Here is a 14,993-nt window from a genome sequence, read left to right on the forward strand (position 1 = left end):
TGTAACACCCCAAACAGTAGGTGGCGCACTGCACATTTTCCGGTGTTGACCTACTGCATGCGCCCAACACAGGCGAAGTAGTTGGGCTTGTCGTCCGTAAATTCCCGTGCCACACTAAAGTTTTCTACGTTTTTACTTATTTTGTTGTAGTTTTTGGTGTTTTTATTTGCATTCGCGATGTCTGAAAGAAAGGTTTTAAATGTAAGTATGAGTCATGTTTACCATTTGCTACTTACGCCGTCTGTATTGCGCAGTCAGATTATTACATTAATCCCTGAAGAGAAATTCTTGCTGTTTAGCTAATAGACAATACTTGTCTTATTAGAACGACTCCTGTAACACGAACTATCACCGACACTCTATCTTTTTGACCTCTGTGTCTTTGGCCGTTCTAGAAATACTATCCCCCAGATTTTGACCCCGCGAAGATCCCCAAACTTAAACTACCGAAGGACCGACAGTATGTCGTGCGGTTGATGGCCCCGTTCAACATGAGGTAGGTGACGACGTGCACCGAGTTTTCTTAGTAAACGCTAAACTCACTTAATGATCTAGTGTGATGTTCGCAACAGATGTAAGACATGTGGAGAATATATATACAAGGGGAAGAAGTTCAATGCCAGGAAGGAGACTGTGCAGAACGAGCAGTACTTGGGGCTGCCAATTTTTCGTTTCTACATAAAGTGCACACGATGCCTGGCTGAGATCACGTTCAAGGTGAGGACCAATAAAAAAAAATTTTAAAAAAAGTGTGTGTGTGTATGTGTATATATATATATATATATATATATATATATATATATATATATATATATATATATATATATATATATATATATATATATATATATATATATATATATATATATATATATATATATATCTGTGGCAACACTGTAGAGAACTTCTAAATGTTTCTTCAGACTGACCCAGAAAATACAGACTATGCCATGGAGCATGGTGCTACACGGAACTTTCAAGCTGAGAAACTAATTGAGGAAGAAGAGAAGAAAATACAATTGGAAAGAGAGGAAGAAGAACTTAATAATCCCATGAAGGTACTGTTGGCCCAAAGAGAAAATAATCAAAATAATAATTGAGGGGTATTTGTATTTTGCTGAAGGATGCCATTGCATGTGGTTTGACAGGTCCTGGAGAACCGAACCCGGGACTCAAAGATGGAGATGGAGGTTTTGGAGAACTTGCAGGAGTTGAAAGAGCTGAATCAGCGACAGGCTCAGGTGGACTTTGAGGGCATGCTGGGGCAGTACCGGGAACTTGAGCAAAAACAAAAAGAAATGGAAAAGGAGGAGGATGAGCGGGAGACACGGTGAGTGAGGCCGGGCACTGATCCTGCATATATTTCAGTCTATTTCTCATTTGAAGTTGAATTTATGAATTTATGTCTCTCAGGGAAATGTTGGATAGAGCTCTGGTGAAGAGACTGATTGATTCAGATTCTGACTCTGACCAGGACACGGGTGAAAGGAAAGAAAGAATAAAGAGACAAATGACTGAAAAACCTACTGATATTCTCACCAATGACGTGTCCACAGATTCCACGAAGGTAGGCTTACGCTATGTCGAAGGTGTTTTACAAGCATAAACAGGAGATGTACATCATATATGTGACATTGACAGGAGTTGTTTTAAATCCTCCAGAATATTCTGGGTTTTGGAAATAATTGCAAAAAACAGTATTGGGCTGGGTATTTGGATCTGTCAGATGTGTTTAGTTTCTGTGCATTTTTACTTCTCTTGAAAATTGTGAAACACAGTGAACACAACGAAATCTGTCCTCTGCTTTTAACCCATTGCTTTGGGGAGAAGTGTTTAAAAAGTTTTCAGACCCAGTATCCCAACTTGTGTATCACCAAAGCCATATGTGGCAGGATTGTGTTTAGATGCTGTGTCTTAAACAGCTTTTTCAGAAATGCCCATATAAACACCTAAATGCAACTCGTTCTTTAAAAGTGTGTATTAATCAGCGTGATCTACTTGGCATATATCATTCAGAAAAAAATAGAGTGAGTGTGCAGAGCAGGGTTGATATTAATTAGTCCAAAAATATTCCAAAATGGAACAGAGCATGGTTTGTATTAAAATAGTGGTGCAGTGGAGAAAGATTCTGTTCATATTTGAACCTACTGAACAGTGCAGAGTAAGTTTCAGTTATGATGATATTGGTGGTTTTGATATTGCTCTAGCTTGGTTCTGCTGTTGTGACCCGGCAGCAGCTTCATGTCAGGATCTAATGTCCTGAGTATTTCAGAGAAAGATCGGTTAAATTCTGGGCGCTGGGTTATGCTGGGTTATGAGTGGTTATGCTAGAATGCCAGGATAATGTCAAATGCAGCAATGGTCTAGGACAGCTTGGATGAGACGATTGTCATAGTGTATGTGATTTCTCCATGAAAATGACCATTAACAACTAGTGTATGTTATTTTGGAACCAAAATACTCTGCAAATAACAATGTCCACTAAGTTTTTAATTTTGAAATTTTATTGATGCACAGAAATGCACAAAAATTTAGAGGCAGTGGTGGCCTAGCGGTTAATGAAGCAGCCAATAATCAGAAGGTTGCCGGTTTAAATCCCGAGCCCCCAAGGTGCCACTGAGCAAAGCAACGTTCCCCACACACTGCTTCCCTGGTTTGCATAATGGACTTCTTCTGAAACAAGCCACGATGAAGAGCCTTCACTACAGTTTTCCTTGAAACACTGACTCCAGGTCAGCAACAACCATCTTGGCAGATGTCCTTGGCTCTTTGCTGACATCAGTGACTATTTTCCTCTCAAGAGCACTTGAAATCTTGTTCTTGCAGCCAAGGCCAGGTTTGTTTCTTACTAAAGTTGTCTCCTTGTGCTTTCCAATTATGCAACGTACAGCAGTTCTAGACACTGTGAGTCACTGGGAGATGTCAGTTAGCCTTAGCATGAGCCTCTTCTCTCCTCCTGCTGAGCTTGAGACTGATTTCTTTTGTCTTTGGCATGGTGAGGAACCGTAGTCCCTCTGGAACAGTGTTCCAGTACCGTGTTCCTTGGAGTCTTTTTATCCTGACTGAATCTTGTTAGGAGGCCAAATGGTTTTGGAGATGATTGGTTAATTACTGTACCTGAATGTTCGCTTGGATAACATTTTTGACGACCCAAGGTTTTTTTTTTTACTATATTTGATATAAAGCTAACCTAAAAATGTATTTTATATTACAAAATATACCAAAAGCTAATAAATAGCACTGTTGGATGTTTATGAAGTATCAGCAATGCTGCAAACATTGGGGACAAGTTATAATTCTCATGTAGGCCAGTAGTCTGTTAGCAGGTCATGCAAAGTCGTCAGGGGCCAAACCATTTTGCGCTTTGTATGTTAATAGGAGAATTTTATAATCAATGATTAATTTTACAGGTATGTGTTAGATTTCTTCTTCCTGTTTGCATATACATCTCATGCCTTTTGGGAGTTTTGAGCTTCGCCTTTATGAAAGCAAAACCAAACCCTTGGGAAAATGACCCGTTCCGAATAATGACCTTGGACAGTCTTTACCAGAGACCACATGTTGTTATTCATATTTAATGAAGTTGGTCACTTTACTCTTTCAGTTGTCAGTCTTAATAGTTTTGCTGATTTTTGAAGTCTTTTCATTTCCCAGTAAATTAATGAATTTGCTCTCTCTCCAGGGATCCGCATTTAGTGGAGTGAAGGGGACAAAGCCGTCAAGCGGGGAGAAGAGTAGTGGAGGACTGAGTAGCAGGGCAGCTCTTGGCTCACTAGTGGTGCGGAAGAAACCGAACATGGCATCAAAGGCTGCAGCAAATGATGTGCCACATGCATCTCGCCTTCAATCAGGTTATTTTTATATTTTATTATAGTTCACTCTGTTATTGCTGGATTTGTTTTGCTACATGGACTGCATTTCTTGCTACTTAATTTAAATGTTATTGTACATTTGTTTTGGTTTGTGATTAATGATATTCATAAAATGGTCCAAGACCATTATTTAGTGGCTATCATCTTAAATAGTTGTAACATGGAAATTTAAATTCTTTTATTGTTATATTATGTTTCCTCCGAAATTTTCAGTAGTTCCCAGCCCCGGACTTTGAAGGTCTACAATGTTAGAGACTTTGTGTGTTAGTTTTTTTTTTTTTTAAATAATTTATTACAAATGTATAACACAATAAGTAACACAAAGTAAAGTAAAGTAAATAATTAAAACGTTCATATAAAGTAATATTCAGTGTGGTGGCCTAGCGGTTAGGGAAGCAGCCCCGTAATCAGAAGGTTTACGCTGAGCAAAGTACCGTCCCCACACGCTGCTCCCCAGGCGCCTGTCATGGCTGCCCACTGCTCACCAAGGGTCATGGTTAAAAGAAGAGGACACATTTCATTGTGTCGCCGTGTGCTGTGCTGCAGTGTTTCACAATAACAATCACTTCACTTTCATGAAGATGGTACATGCCTTATGGTGGTACCATCCTAGTGGTAGTAGCCTAGTGGGTAAGACACTCGCCTGTGAACTAGAAGACCCGGGTTCAAATCCCACTTACTACCATTGTGTCCCTGAGCAGGACACTTAATCTTAAATTGCTCCAGGGAGACTGTCCCTGTAACTACTGACTGTAAGTCGCTCTGGATAAGGGCGTCTGATAAATGCTGTAAATGTAAATGTTATAAGTCAGTGGATAACAATACATTTAACAATACATCTCAAATTGATTGGATGTACGTGTCTTTTAGAAGCAACATCATCTGTCAGCACAACAGGAAGCAGCAGCAGCCAGCAGGTGGCGGCCCAGAACGGTTCCTCTCTCAGCCTGCTGGGGGCGTACACGGACAGCGACGACAGCGACTGAGGCGCCGCCTTCAGCCACCAGCGTCCTCCTCACCTGCCCGTTCATCCGTCTTGCGTGCGCAACTGGTCTCTGGACCAATCGTGTGCGCAAATATGCGCTTTTCCAAATGGTTGTCAGTCGACGTGGACCTGTTTTGAGACCCAGATTATTCCAGGACTCTGGTAATAATCCATTATTGGGAACAAAGAGACTAGGATGCTGAAATAAACAATTTCCAGATTAGAATGGGTTGGATAAATTTGTGGGGATTATTAATTAAAACTCTGCTTAGTCTAAATGCCGAACGATTGGTAAATGTAATTTAGATTGTTGTAATTTCTTTGCTACGCACACCTGTTAATGTGTTGCGATATACGTACTGTTACGGAATGTTTTTATGAAGTAAAATATCAAGATATTTCCCGTCTAGCGTGTAATTTCCTACAGAGGGAAAAAGCTCCCTGGTTGATGGATGCTGAGACGGACATCGCTCTTACAGACTTCCACGGAACGCTTTTAATATATTTACGAGCTATTCGTTGTCGTTTTGTCTGATTGTAGCGAAAGCAATTGTTGCGTTCATCGGTTCTTGTTAAACATCCCCATTCTTTATTAAACTGTGTGACCCGTGAAAAGCAGCGACATTTAATCATTTTACTTCATGCTTCTTTTTTTTTTGGCCGCATTGGAGGGTAAAAACGTCCACCGCGGTGCTTCGGCGGCGTGGTCGTGAGCTTTCAGCTCTTTTGTGATGTAAAGCGTGCCGTCGAGCGTAGAACAAAAGCGGCGGCGGCGGCGGCGTCTGCAGCTGTCGAGGGGCAGCGGGGTGGACTGACAGACCGCGGCGAGGTGAACCGGAGTCCCAGCGCCGCCGCCGCCGACGAGGAGAGCCGGAGTTTCCTCAAGACGCGCGAACTTAACTTCTTACACGCCGGCGTCGCTCGCGTTAAAACAAAAAAAACGGGGATCGTCCAGCCCCCGACCCGAAGGTTTTTACTTGTAAGTGTGAAAGTAAAAGTCCCGTTAGCTTAGCACGGCAAACGCGCCTTCTAAACCTTACACCTCATGGGACCATTTTTTGGCACCTACAATGCGCCGCCCGGGCCCGTTTTCAGCTCCGCTGCCGCCTCGCGCGTGTTTTAAACCCGCGTGTCTGTGAACCGGCGTCGAATCTCGGGTGTGGGTTTAATCCCTGCGAGCCCGTGGCTAGTTAGCATCTGCTAGCGGGCGCGTTAGCTGCGCGCACCCCGCGGACCGGACCGGTTGGCCGGTGCACGTTTTGTGTGTGTGTGTGTCCGTCCGGTACTCGGCGTGGTGAGATTTCGTTATTTATTGCGTTTTTTTTACTACTTTTTAATTTTGGCTGCCGCCCCGCAGTGTTTTTAGTTAATTTGATACGGAGCCTCGAACCAGCCGAGGCTCACACATGTCAGGAATGAATTTTATTGGCGGGGGGAAGCAGAAGTCTGGAATTTGAGAAAAGTAGGGATGTGGCGCGAAGTCTGTTTAAAGCCCCGTTTACCTCGCCGACCGCCTGTGAAGTATTTTAATAGGCGAAGCCGTTTACGTCGATATCGTTTGCGATTTGTCAACAGAATGTTCTATTTCTGGTTTCTTTCCAGGCTTGATCCCCGACATACATGCGCAGGTCCTGCTGAATTGTGGAGGTGAGTTCTGCTCATGCCTTTGTGGGCTTTTTTCCCCCCTCCAGCTCTAATCTCATTACCGATCGAACCGTAACCTGAAGTCCATGTCAAAGGTCGCTCTGCAGGGACTCCACATGACAAGAAAGGACCTCCTGTTTTCTTAACGTTGGTGATGCCGACCTACCAGAGAGATTAGAAACCACATGACGACTTCATTTGTTCAGTAGTATTAATGCTTAATTAGGATTCATGAATCCCTCTTTCGTTCTCTCCTGCACCAGATCCATGGCAAAGTGGTTTAAAGACTACCTGAGTTTTGGCAGCAGGAGAGGACCCCCGCAGCCACCCAAACCGGACTACACCGAGAGTGAAATACTGAAAGCTTACCGCGCCCAGAAAGATTTAGACTTCGAAGATCCGTATGAGAACTCCGAGAACCGCAGTCAGAATGGAACGGGGGTCGTAGATCATTTTGCATCGTTTGGCACCATCCTCTCCAATGGTGTGGAGTTCAAAGTTGTGTCGCCTAAACACCGACTTATCAAAGTGGATTCGCAAGAGTTTGGACGCTGCAAGGTTCCCTTAAGTTTAGTACCTTTTGAAGAGTCTAGTCCACCGGTGAGTTTCTCAGCTTCCACACAAAGAATGATGTCTGCATTATGTTATATGTATATAATTCAGTATTTTTATCCTCTCGATTATTCACTTTTACCTTTTTATCACTCTGGATAAACGTACAGTAGTACATACAAGAGTAATCAGAGCAAGGGGCTTTCCGAATGATGAAGAGATGTAAATCTGCACTGTTGTCTACTGTGTGCCTGTTCTTTTAGTGGCAGCACGGTGCATTACTTAGTAATCGGACTTTCAGAGACTATTAAATATTCAGGCATTTTGATGGGCCAGTCCAAACTGTACTAACCCAGATACAATATACAAGATGCATGGCACTGACACACACACACACAGCACTTCAGTTCTGCTAGAATTGAACATTATTCTTGGGTCACCTGAGTATGTGAAAGCTTTTCAAATCTATACTTTTGGTGTTTTCTAAACATACCTGTGAACAATTTTTGATGAAGCTCAGTTATGCAGCAACGAGGAACAGGAGTAGAAATGATAATTACAGTGCTTGATAATTATGTAATGATAATTACAGTATCATATTCATGATAATTACAATGCTTCTTTATATGTGTGTCCTCAGGTCGTGCCATCTGCACCTACTGTTGGAGACACTGATTACTCAGATCCATTTGATGCGCGTCCAGACCCCAGACCCAGAAGCAGACCCCATGTTCAGCCGTCCTCAGTAGAAAGCTGCAGCTACATGGAGCCGTTTGAGGCTCAGAGGGTCATAACAGGTCAGTTTGTCTGCACTTTAAATAATACATCCGGAGATAAGAGTTTTGTATTTGGGTATTATTGGGTATTAAAAAGGTATTATGGAGTATTAAGAGTGTTATGAATAAAGCGGATTGATGCTTTTTTTTCCTATTTATTAATTTTAGTGTTATAATGTTTTTGTAGTAGATGTTAAACTGTGTGTTTTTTTATATGCACTAAAAGTTTACACCCAATCTTCAGAGATTGGCATAGTTAATTAGCACAATTAACTAATAAAAAAAAAAGAAATTATTTTTGCTACAATACACATTCATATAGGTGAATACGTATCATTACCCAAATTGTATGAATATATTCTCTGGTGCTGTAAGACATTATTATAATAGATCATTATTTTTATTAATGGTCTTTTTAGCACTAATTTTTAATCACTGTCTGCACTGTATTAACGTGTTTTTAGCACTGCAGATCAGTCTGCTACAGTGCGTTTTGTTTTGCACATACTTTGATGGAAGTGCAGACTAAAGACTATATTTCGGTTCTATAGCAGACCTGTGCGTATTGTACAATATAAGCATGTGTAACATGGTACCCAAACTGACCCAGTATCTGGTCACTGTGCTCTTCCAGCTTAATTTTACTTCCAGCCTCTATCTGATACTAATAAAGCAAACTTTTCCATAGTGTCTGTCTTAAATGCTGCTTCTTAATGAGTAGTGTGTCGTGGGATATACGTTCTTTTGTGTCTCCGGCATTGTGTCCCGCAGTAAGCCCGTTTCACACATCCTACTGTGTAAATGCATTAAAAGCCATGAATTTAAGCATAGGATTAATGCCACACTCTGAGAATGTCAGACCTCGATAAGGCTTGTGATTTTATCCTCTTAACATAATTTGTCACGTTTTTGCTCTCGGTCATTGTAGAGGTTATTATTAATGTGCACGCTTTATTTGATGAGTAACAGTCTAAGCTGTGTGGGTGCGCACCCCTGTCTGTCAGTGTTAATTAAATTACTTGAGGACGGTCCGTGTGTAAAGCCACATTCATGCACTTCATGCACTTTAAGTCTTGTCCAATCAGCTTGTTGCATTTGCTTCTCCAGTGTTAAATGCTTACTGTCGAGCGTATAATCTGCTTTTTCATAAAGGCTACAGCGGTGAGTCACTCCTCTCGACTTTGTTCAGGGCGGATATGCTGGTGGTTTTCCTTGCACACCCTAGACCCATGTACATCATGTGTGGCCAAATGTTCACTATCACATTTTCTTGTGTGCAATGCAAGGTATATGGTATACGTTATGCCAAATCAGACTCAGTATGGCAACAGGCATAGTACTGGGTCCAGTAGAATGGTATCATTAATATGAGGATTTAGTTCATAATCTTGTAAGTTTAACTGAACTATACTCTACCATTTCCCCACAATGTTTAACAAATGGAAGCAAATATTGAATCTTAACTCAAAATGCCTGGCATAGAATCAGCCCCATCAAAACCTTTCAGAGAAAAGTCCCATCCACACCTCTATTGTGTCCATTTTTCGATTTATGGCTCAATAGTCTCTCAAACCCCCTTACTTTTTCCCTTTCCCTTCTGGGCGTCTCAGGCTAATCCTGAATTGCTTGTGTCAGGAGGCCAGTATGTACAGTATGTGTGTATGTGTGTGTTGTGCAGAGTTGCAGCATGGCCCAGAGAGAGGCTGGCCAAGGGAAGAACCACAGCTCTATGACAGCCCATACGAGGACCGAGGTGGCCAGAGGCAGGCAGCACCAGTGGAGGATGAGCGGGAGAGCCGTCTGCCCCAGGACGACGAGAGGCCTGCGGACGAATACGACCAGCCCTGGGAGTGGAAGAAGGACAACATCTCCAAGGCATTAGCAGGCAAGTAACTGGCTGTGTGTGTGCATTAGATAGAATGATTTATAGGAAGGAAATATTCAATGAAGAAATGGAGGTGTTCAATAAGACAAAGGCACAGTCTAGACCAGGATTCTGATTGGTGGGTTTAATTATTTTTTTATTCACAATGTGGGTAAGAACTATTTTGGTTTGGTCACAGGCAAAGGCATCTGATGGGGAAAATGAGCATCCAAAGAAATGATTTATTCTGCCATACTGAAACAGGGATAACAGGGGGATGATATTGTTTCTAGCCTGAAACCTCATGGTATTTCTTTAATAAGTATACTGTGTAATTTGAAGATAATGTTTTAATAGGTATGTTTTTTTATATTATATCTGTAAAAACCAAAATAATGTAACATTATTTATGCCTAGACAGAGCTGACCTCATTTGATAGGGTTAAATTTAAGCTGATTTGTACTGTTTCAGTTGCCTGAACTGAAGGACTGGGTTAAACACAAAGTTATTTGCTTGTTTGTTTGATCTCTGATCTCTGCCCAGCATGGTACTGCATTTTCTCAACATCCCTCTCAAGTTTATATGCCTGACTGGCTACCCTTTATTCGGTTGGATTTGTTGCGGCATTTCTAACGCTGTTAGAAAGGATTAGGCAGCAGATGCACGAGACAGCATGTCTGCCAGTCCTGACAGCAGGACAGTAATTTTTATTTTGGCTAATGATGAATCATACTGATGGGCTGGAATGCATGACTGGGGCTTTGGTAGGTTGGGGAAGGACGTTCCATGAGATGTGTGCGGTGGTCCTATTGCAAAAATGATGATAAGGTGAAAGAACGCAAGAGTTGAACAAGTTTACTTAACATTAACCTTCTAATAAACCTAAACTGTAACTGCAAGTCGAAAATATACATGATAGTTACACGCCAGTCATAGAAAAGCTTTGATACTTAATAGCATTTCAAGCTATATAAAAAATTTGTCTTTTTCTAAACTACAGGGGAAACAGACGTTTTCTGCTCAAATACAAACAAAAATTACAACACGCTCATACCATTCTATTCTGAAACACATGATGTGATATGTCTGTATCACCAGCTCCTGGAAATAGCTTATACGTGGCCACACATCACTCTTGCATAAAACACCGACATCACCTATTGTAAAAATGACAGCTAGTCAGGTTGTTGCGATATAAGTAAAGTTGCCAAAATATTGACATTTAAATCAGTTGTTTCTTCAGTGTTCCATCTGTAATAGAAAGGAACTGTAGACCCAGATGAGGTGCGTTAAGGGCATGTGCAATCACTACAATGTCCTGTAATGTCCTTGAGTAATCTGTCTGCCTGCTCCATATTGCATGTTTGATCTTATTGTCATGCTTAGTAGGCTTGGCCTAGTTTTGTTTACACACATTTATAGTCTGTTTAGCTATGCTGCAGTTTCTGCAGGGCCATCGAGGTTGTTCGCCTGAAACGCTGATTCCTTCTGACAAGGCCTGACTGTGTGCGCGAGGGGTCATTGAGTTTCTCCTTGTACTTTTTTCCCCCCCTTTCCCCCTGTGTCAGTGTAAGTGTCCTCTGTGTATTTTATTTGCATTTCAGCATTTCTCCCCATCCCTGCCTCAAACAGTGCATTATAGGTCCCCTATTAGGATTTTTTGGCTTTTATATAGGTCTTAGTGGTCCCCTATTACAAGTCTCTGAAGTCTTGGTGCAGAATTACAGCCACTTTTAGCCAGTGACACAATGAGATTTCCCCAGGATGTGCAGTTTCTGTGTGTGTCACTTTAAATGTAAATGATGAGGAGAGCCACCTATAGAAGTGAGCTGGCATTTGCGGTAATTGTCCTCTCACTTTTTTTCCTCTCTCACGGGACTGAACTGTAAAAACACATTTGTGATCATTTTCACATCCAATCACCAAGCAATTGGAATGCTTCGCACTTTTGGAAGCCATGATTGCCGATGGAGTTCCTTAGTTCAGGGGTGGGAAGTTTTCTGGGTGGACAAAGCATGAGGAACGGGAGTTAACCATCCCGTTATGACAACATAAGGCAGCAAATTCCAGATCCGACCAGCTGCCTTAGACAGGCTAGGGGAACTAATGTTAAATTATCTCACAGTGAAATTGTTAATGATCGGCCAAACATGACTTTCTCTCTGCAGTGCAGTTTGAAAGCACCGACTGGGATCAACACACACTGCCTCACACTGATCAGGGACGTGTTCCTCGCACCAGCCCCACGTCCAGCCGCAGCACCAGCCTGAGACGGCCCACAGACCCTCACCTGATGTTAGGAGAAAGGGTGGACCCATACCTGCCGCTGGGGAAGCAAGTGTACGTTTCTCCTCAAAGTTCCTCCTTTCAAATAAGACCTGAAATTATCATATTGCAAAGAAATATTTTAAAATATTTCTCTTCGTTGTGCGTCCATACACGGTGGTCAGGTGGTACCATGGCGCTCTTACTCGTTCTGAAGCAGAGTCTCTGCTCACACTGTGTAAGGAGTGCAGTTATCTGGTGAGGAACAGCCAGAGCAGCAGAACAGACTTCTCGCTCTCGATCAGGTAAACCGCTCTCCTCTTCTCTCCTGTTTTATTATGCTAATCCCACTGAAGCCTGTAGTGTAAAGCTTGCTGAGATGCTGCAGCCTTTAATTCTCTCTCTGTTTGGCCTCAGTAGTCATTATTCCACTAAGCCTTTGGTGCCGCTGCTGTCAGACCCGCCTGTGACTAACTCAAGCCTCAGTCACTTGCTAATACACGACGTCTCCATGCACAGTTTAGTGAAGCTGTGGTTAAAGGAGGGAACTTTGGGGCATGTGCAGAGACCCGAGGACTGTTAATTCACCCCCAGTCACATTGTCTGGGCATACTTATCCCTTTTTAGGATCATTTCAGTTGAGCCAATAGTGCCTCACACATTTTAATTGCTTAATGGGGTCACAATCATACATATAAACACCATTAATTCCATGCAGAGCAGAGATCTCACGTCAAGATAGCATGAATAGGAATATCACTGTCCATTTCAGAGGAGTAGCTCATCAAATGTGTGGGATGGCAGCCTCGCCCATCCCACCAGTATTAATGTCAGTATTAAAGTCTTAATTCTGCAGTGTGTGTGGTAATCTCTTTAAAGCCATTCTTCTCGGCAGCCCATTCGTATTCAGACCTTAATAAATTTGGCCAAGAGGTCTCGAATTACACTCTCTGTGTGTCTGTATTTAATCAGTGTGAGGGTTTTCTGCAACTCTTCGGGATAAGAGCTAATGTTACTCAGTCCTTAAAAGCTTAAGCATCATTGGCAGCGCAAACAAATTCTCTTTCGGTCTTCCCCCTCCCCCATATCTCTATTGAATGCTTTTTTTTTTTTTTCCAAGTCACTGCCTCTCAGACCTACAGCTGTGCCTTTTTTCCACCCAAAGCTCATACTTTATCTCTGCCGCTCTCTTTAAGTACCCGGTGTGTTGTTCTGTCCCAGTGGTTAACTTTTAAGCTCTGTCATAGATTGCCTGGGGGGTTTTTATATTTTCATCTCACTCTAATGAACTTCTTTCCGAATAGTTTTAATAAGATTTTTCTTTGTTGCGTGGGAGGCCACTGACTGTGTAGTTTTCTTTTAATGTGCTCAGAAAGGATTAAAGCAGCATTTTTTTTTCTTTAATTATTAATAAAAAGCATGTTTGCTTCCCCCCCAATCTATGCAGGAGCTCTCACGGCTTTATGCACATGAAGTTTTCTCGCTCGAGAGACGGCAAGTACATCCTCGGGGAGAACAGCCCGCCCTTTGACACCATCCCAGAGGTCATCCACTACTACACCACCCACAAGCTGCCCATCCGTGCAGCCGAGCACATGTCCCTTCTGTTCCCCGTGGTGGTCCAGACTCTGTGAGGCTCCCTGCCGTGCCTCACTACAGACTCTCGGGGGAAACCTGTCAGAACTTCGGGCTTCAGATGTTCCAATTATAGAACCTCAGAATCTCGCCATAGGTTCATGAGGGATTCCGTTCCAATTGTGGACACTGCTTTGAACTTCACTACAGGCTTGTATCACTACTCACACGAGTCCCAGCACTGGTGACGCACTGACTGACTGTGGCACTCCAATTATCTTGTTATTTGCGATCAGCATCTGCTACAGCTTCAGGCAGGCTGGCTGATGGAGATGGAGCCTTGGCTCTCGCTTTCCCCTGCAGGCTTGGAAGCTTAGCGGATGCGACCATTACTCTTACACTGGTAATACTACACAGAACTGTACAGTAACCCTGTTTCTGTACTAGCACCACCACCACAGCATACTGATTTTCGTCACTGCAAACAGTTTTGGGGGGATGATTGTGCATCGTTTCAAGGATTTGTTTTATTTGTAGCGTCCACTGCTTTGAAACCTCAGGGACCCCAAACTGGACTATTTTCTCCGGGCCAGTCTTGAGTTTTACATTTGCAAGTCTGTTAATGCTTAATAATGTCCTGCATGGGGTTTTTCAATAAACAGGGTATAAACAGCACTGACCTAAGTGTAAAATGGAGGCTTCATGTTTTATGTGATGCCACCACAGATTGAGATTATATTAGCAGTACACGGCGATATGATGCTTTCCTGAATGGGAAAGCCTCAAGATGCAGGTTTCAGGATCATTAATGCAGTGTGTATTAATTCAATCATCTTAATGGAAAACTGACCTTGAGTACACATTGCAGTGGCGTGAAGTATTTAGCAATATATACTGGGTATTAGGATGCACCAGTAAAAAAAATTAGGTACTTTAATATTTACTGTCTATAAATATAAGCTACTTCTGTACATTGTATTCACTATTTACTCTGCGGAATCGCAGTTCAGTAGAAACACCGCTACTCCAGGTAGCGTGCTGATTATAATGTGAGGAATGAAAAGGCCGTAAAAGTTGGGGAGGACCTTTTTTTTTTTTTTTTTTTTTTTTTTTTTTTAAATACCCCAGTACACAGTAGGGTGTGTTCCCGAGTGTTGCAGTTTTGTGGTGGAAACTGGTTAAGCTGTTGTAATAGTTTGCACACGGACAGCCTGAAGGGAAAATAATTATAGTAATTTATGTATGCCAAATAGTACCCAAAGCTAAGATACAAAGGTTCTCATAAAAAAATGAATTCTAATTCCGCTTAAACATGCTCTCTTTTGTTTTGAAATAATTTGTCTTGTAAATCTCAAATGACTAGTTGGTTTGGGAGCATAAAGATCTATACTACTGGTTTTACTAGTCATGTACTTCCTGCTATTGTAACACAAATATGTTTGTTTTTCCTAGTTCAAAT

At 42.1% G+C, this 14,993-nt stretch overlaps 2 protein-coding genes across 6 annotated transcripts; both read left to right on the forward strand.

Annotated features, from left to right (window-relative positions):
* The first annotated feature begins 58 nt into the window (after window positions 1–58).
* yju2 (YJU2 splicing factor homolog) lies at window positions 59–5,472 on the forward strand. The gene is made up of 8 exons (XM_028975233.1): window positions 59–201; window positions 396–496; window positions 573–717; window positions 924–1,058; window positions 1,149–1,330; window positions 1,414–1,567; window positions 3,683–3,851; window positions 4,743–5,472. Exons 1-8 carry the CDS (start codon window positions 178–180, stop codon window positions 4,856–4,858), a joined length of 1,026 nt encoding a protein of 341 aa, XP_028831066.1. The 5' UTR covers window positions 59–177; the 3' UTR covers window positions 4,859–5,472.
* On the forward strand, window positions 4,927–14,613 carry shda (Src homology 2 domain containing transforming protein D, a). 5 transcript variants are annotated; one of them, XM_028975225.1, is made up of 8 exons: window positions 4,927–5,019; window positions 6,460–6,504; window positions 6,765–7,101; window positions 7,694–7,850; window positions 9,508–9,714; window positions 11,863–12,034; window positions 12,145–12,264; window positions 13,407–14,613. In XM_028975225.1, the coding sequence occupies exons 3-8, from the start codon at window positions 6,769–6,771 to the stop codon at window positions 13,591–13,593; spliced, it is 1,176 nt and encodes a 391-aa protein (XP_028831058.1). In that variant the 5' UTR covers window positions 4,927–5,019; window positions 6,460–6,504; window positions 6,765–6,768; the 3' UTR covers window positions 13,594–14,613. The 5 variants fall into 5 exon arrangements, with proteins under 5 accessions (XP_028831058.1, XP_028831057.1, XP_028831060.1 ...); XM_028975224.1 differs by lacking the exon at window positions 4,927–5,019 and adding an exon at window positions 5,548–5,836; XM_028975227.1 differs by lacking the exon at window positions 4,927–5,019 and adding an exon at window positions 5,548–5,686.
* Window positions 14,614–14,993: the final 380 nt, after the last annotated feature.

This window comes from Denticeps clupeoides, chromosome 4, assembly GCF_900700375.1.
Source record: "Denticeps clupeoides chromosome 4, fDenClu1.1, whole genome shotgun sequence".
NCBI lineage: Eukaryota > Metazoa > Chordata > Actinopteri > Clupeiformes > Denticipitidae > Denticeps > Denticeps clupeoides.

What these genes read in the sequence shown, in the direction of transcription:
- yju2 (XM_028975233.1), top strand. Translation starts at nt 178, where the DNA reads ATGTCTGAAAGAAAGGTTTTAAAT. An exon ending in GAGGATGAGCGGGAGACACG is followed by an intron (nt 1,331 to 1,413) that starts GTGAGTGAGGCC and finishes TATGTCTCTCAG; the next exon opens with GGAAATGTTGGATAGAGCTC. An exon ending in TGCATCTCGCCTTCAATCAG is followed by an intron (nt 3,852 to 4,742) that starts GTTATTTTTATA and finishes CGTGTCTTTTAG; the next exon opens with AAGCAACATCATCTGTCAGC.
- shda (XM_028975223.1), top strand. Translation starts at nt 6,326, where the DNA reads ATGTGGCGCGAAGTCTGTTTAAAGCCCCGTTTACCTCGCCGACCGCCT. An exon ending in TTGAAGAGTCTAGTCCACCG is followed by an intron (nt 7,102 to 7,693) that starts GTGAGTTTCTCA and finishes GTGTGTCCTCAG; the next exon opens with GTCGTGCCATCTGCACCTAC. An exon ending in CATCTCCAAGGCATTAGCAG is followed by an intron (nt 9,715 to 11,862) that starts GCAAGTAACTGG and finishes TTCTCTCTGCAG; the next exon opens with TGCAGTTTGAAAGCACCGAC.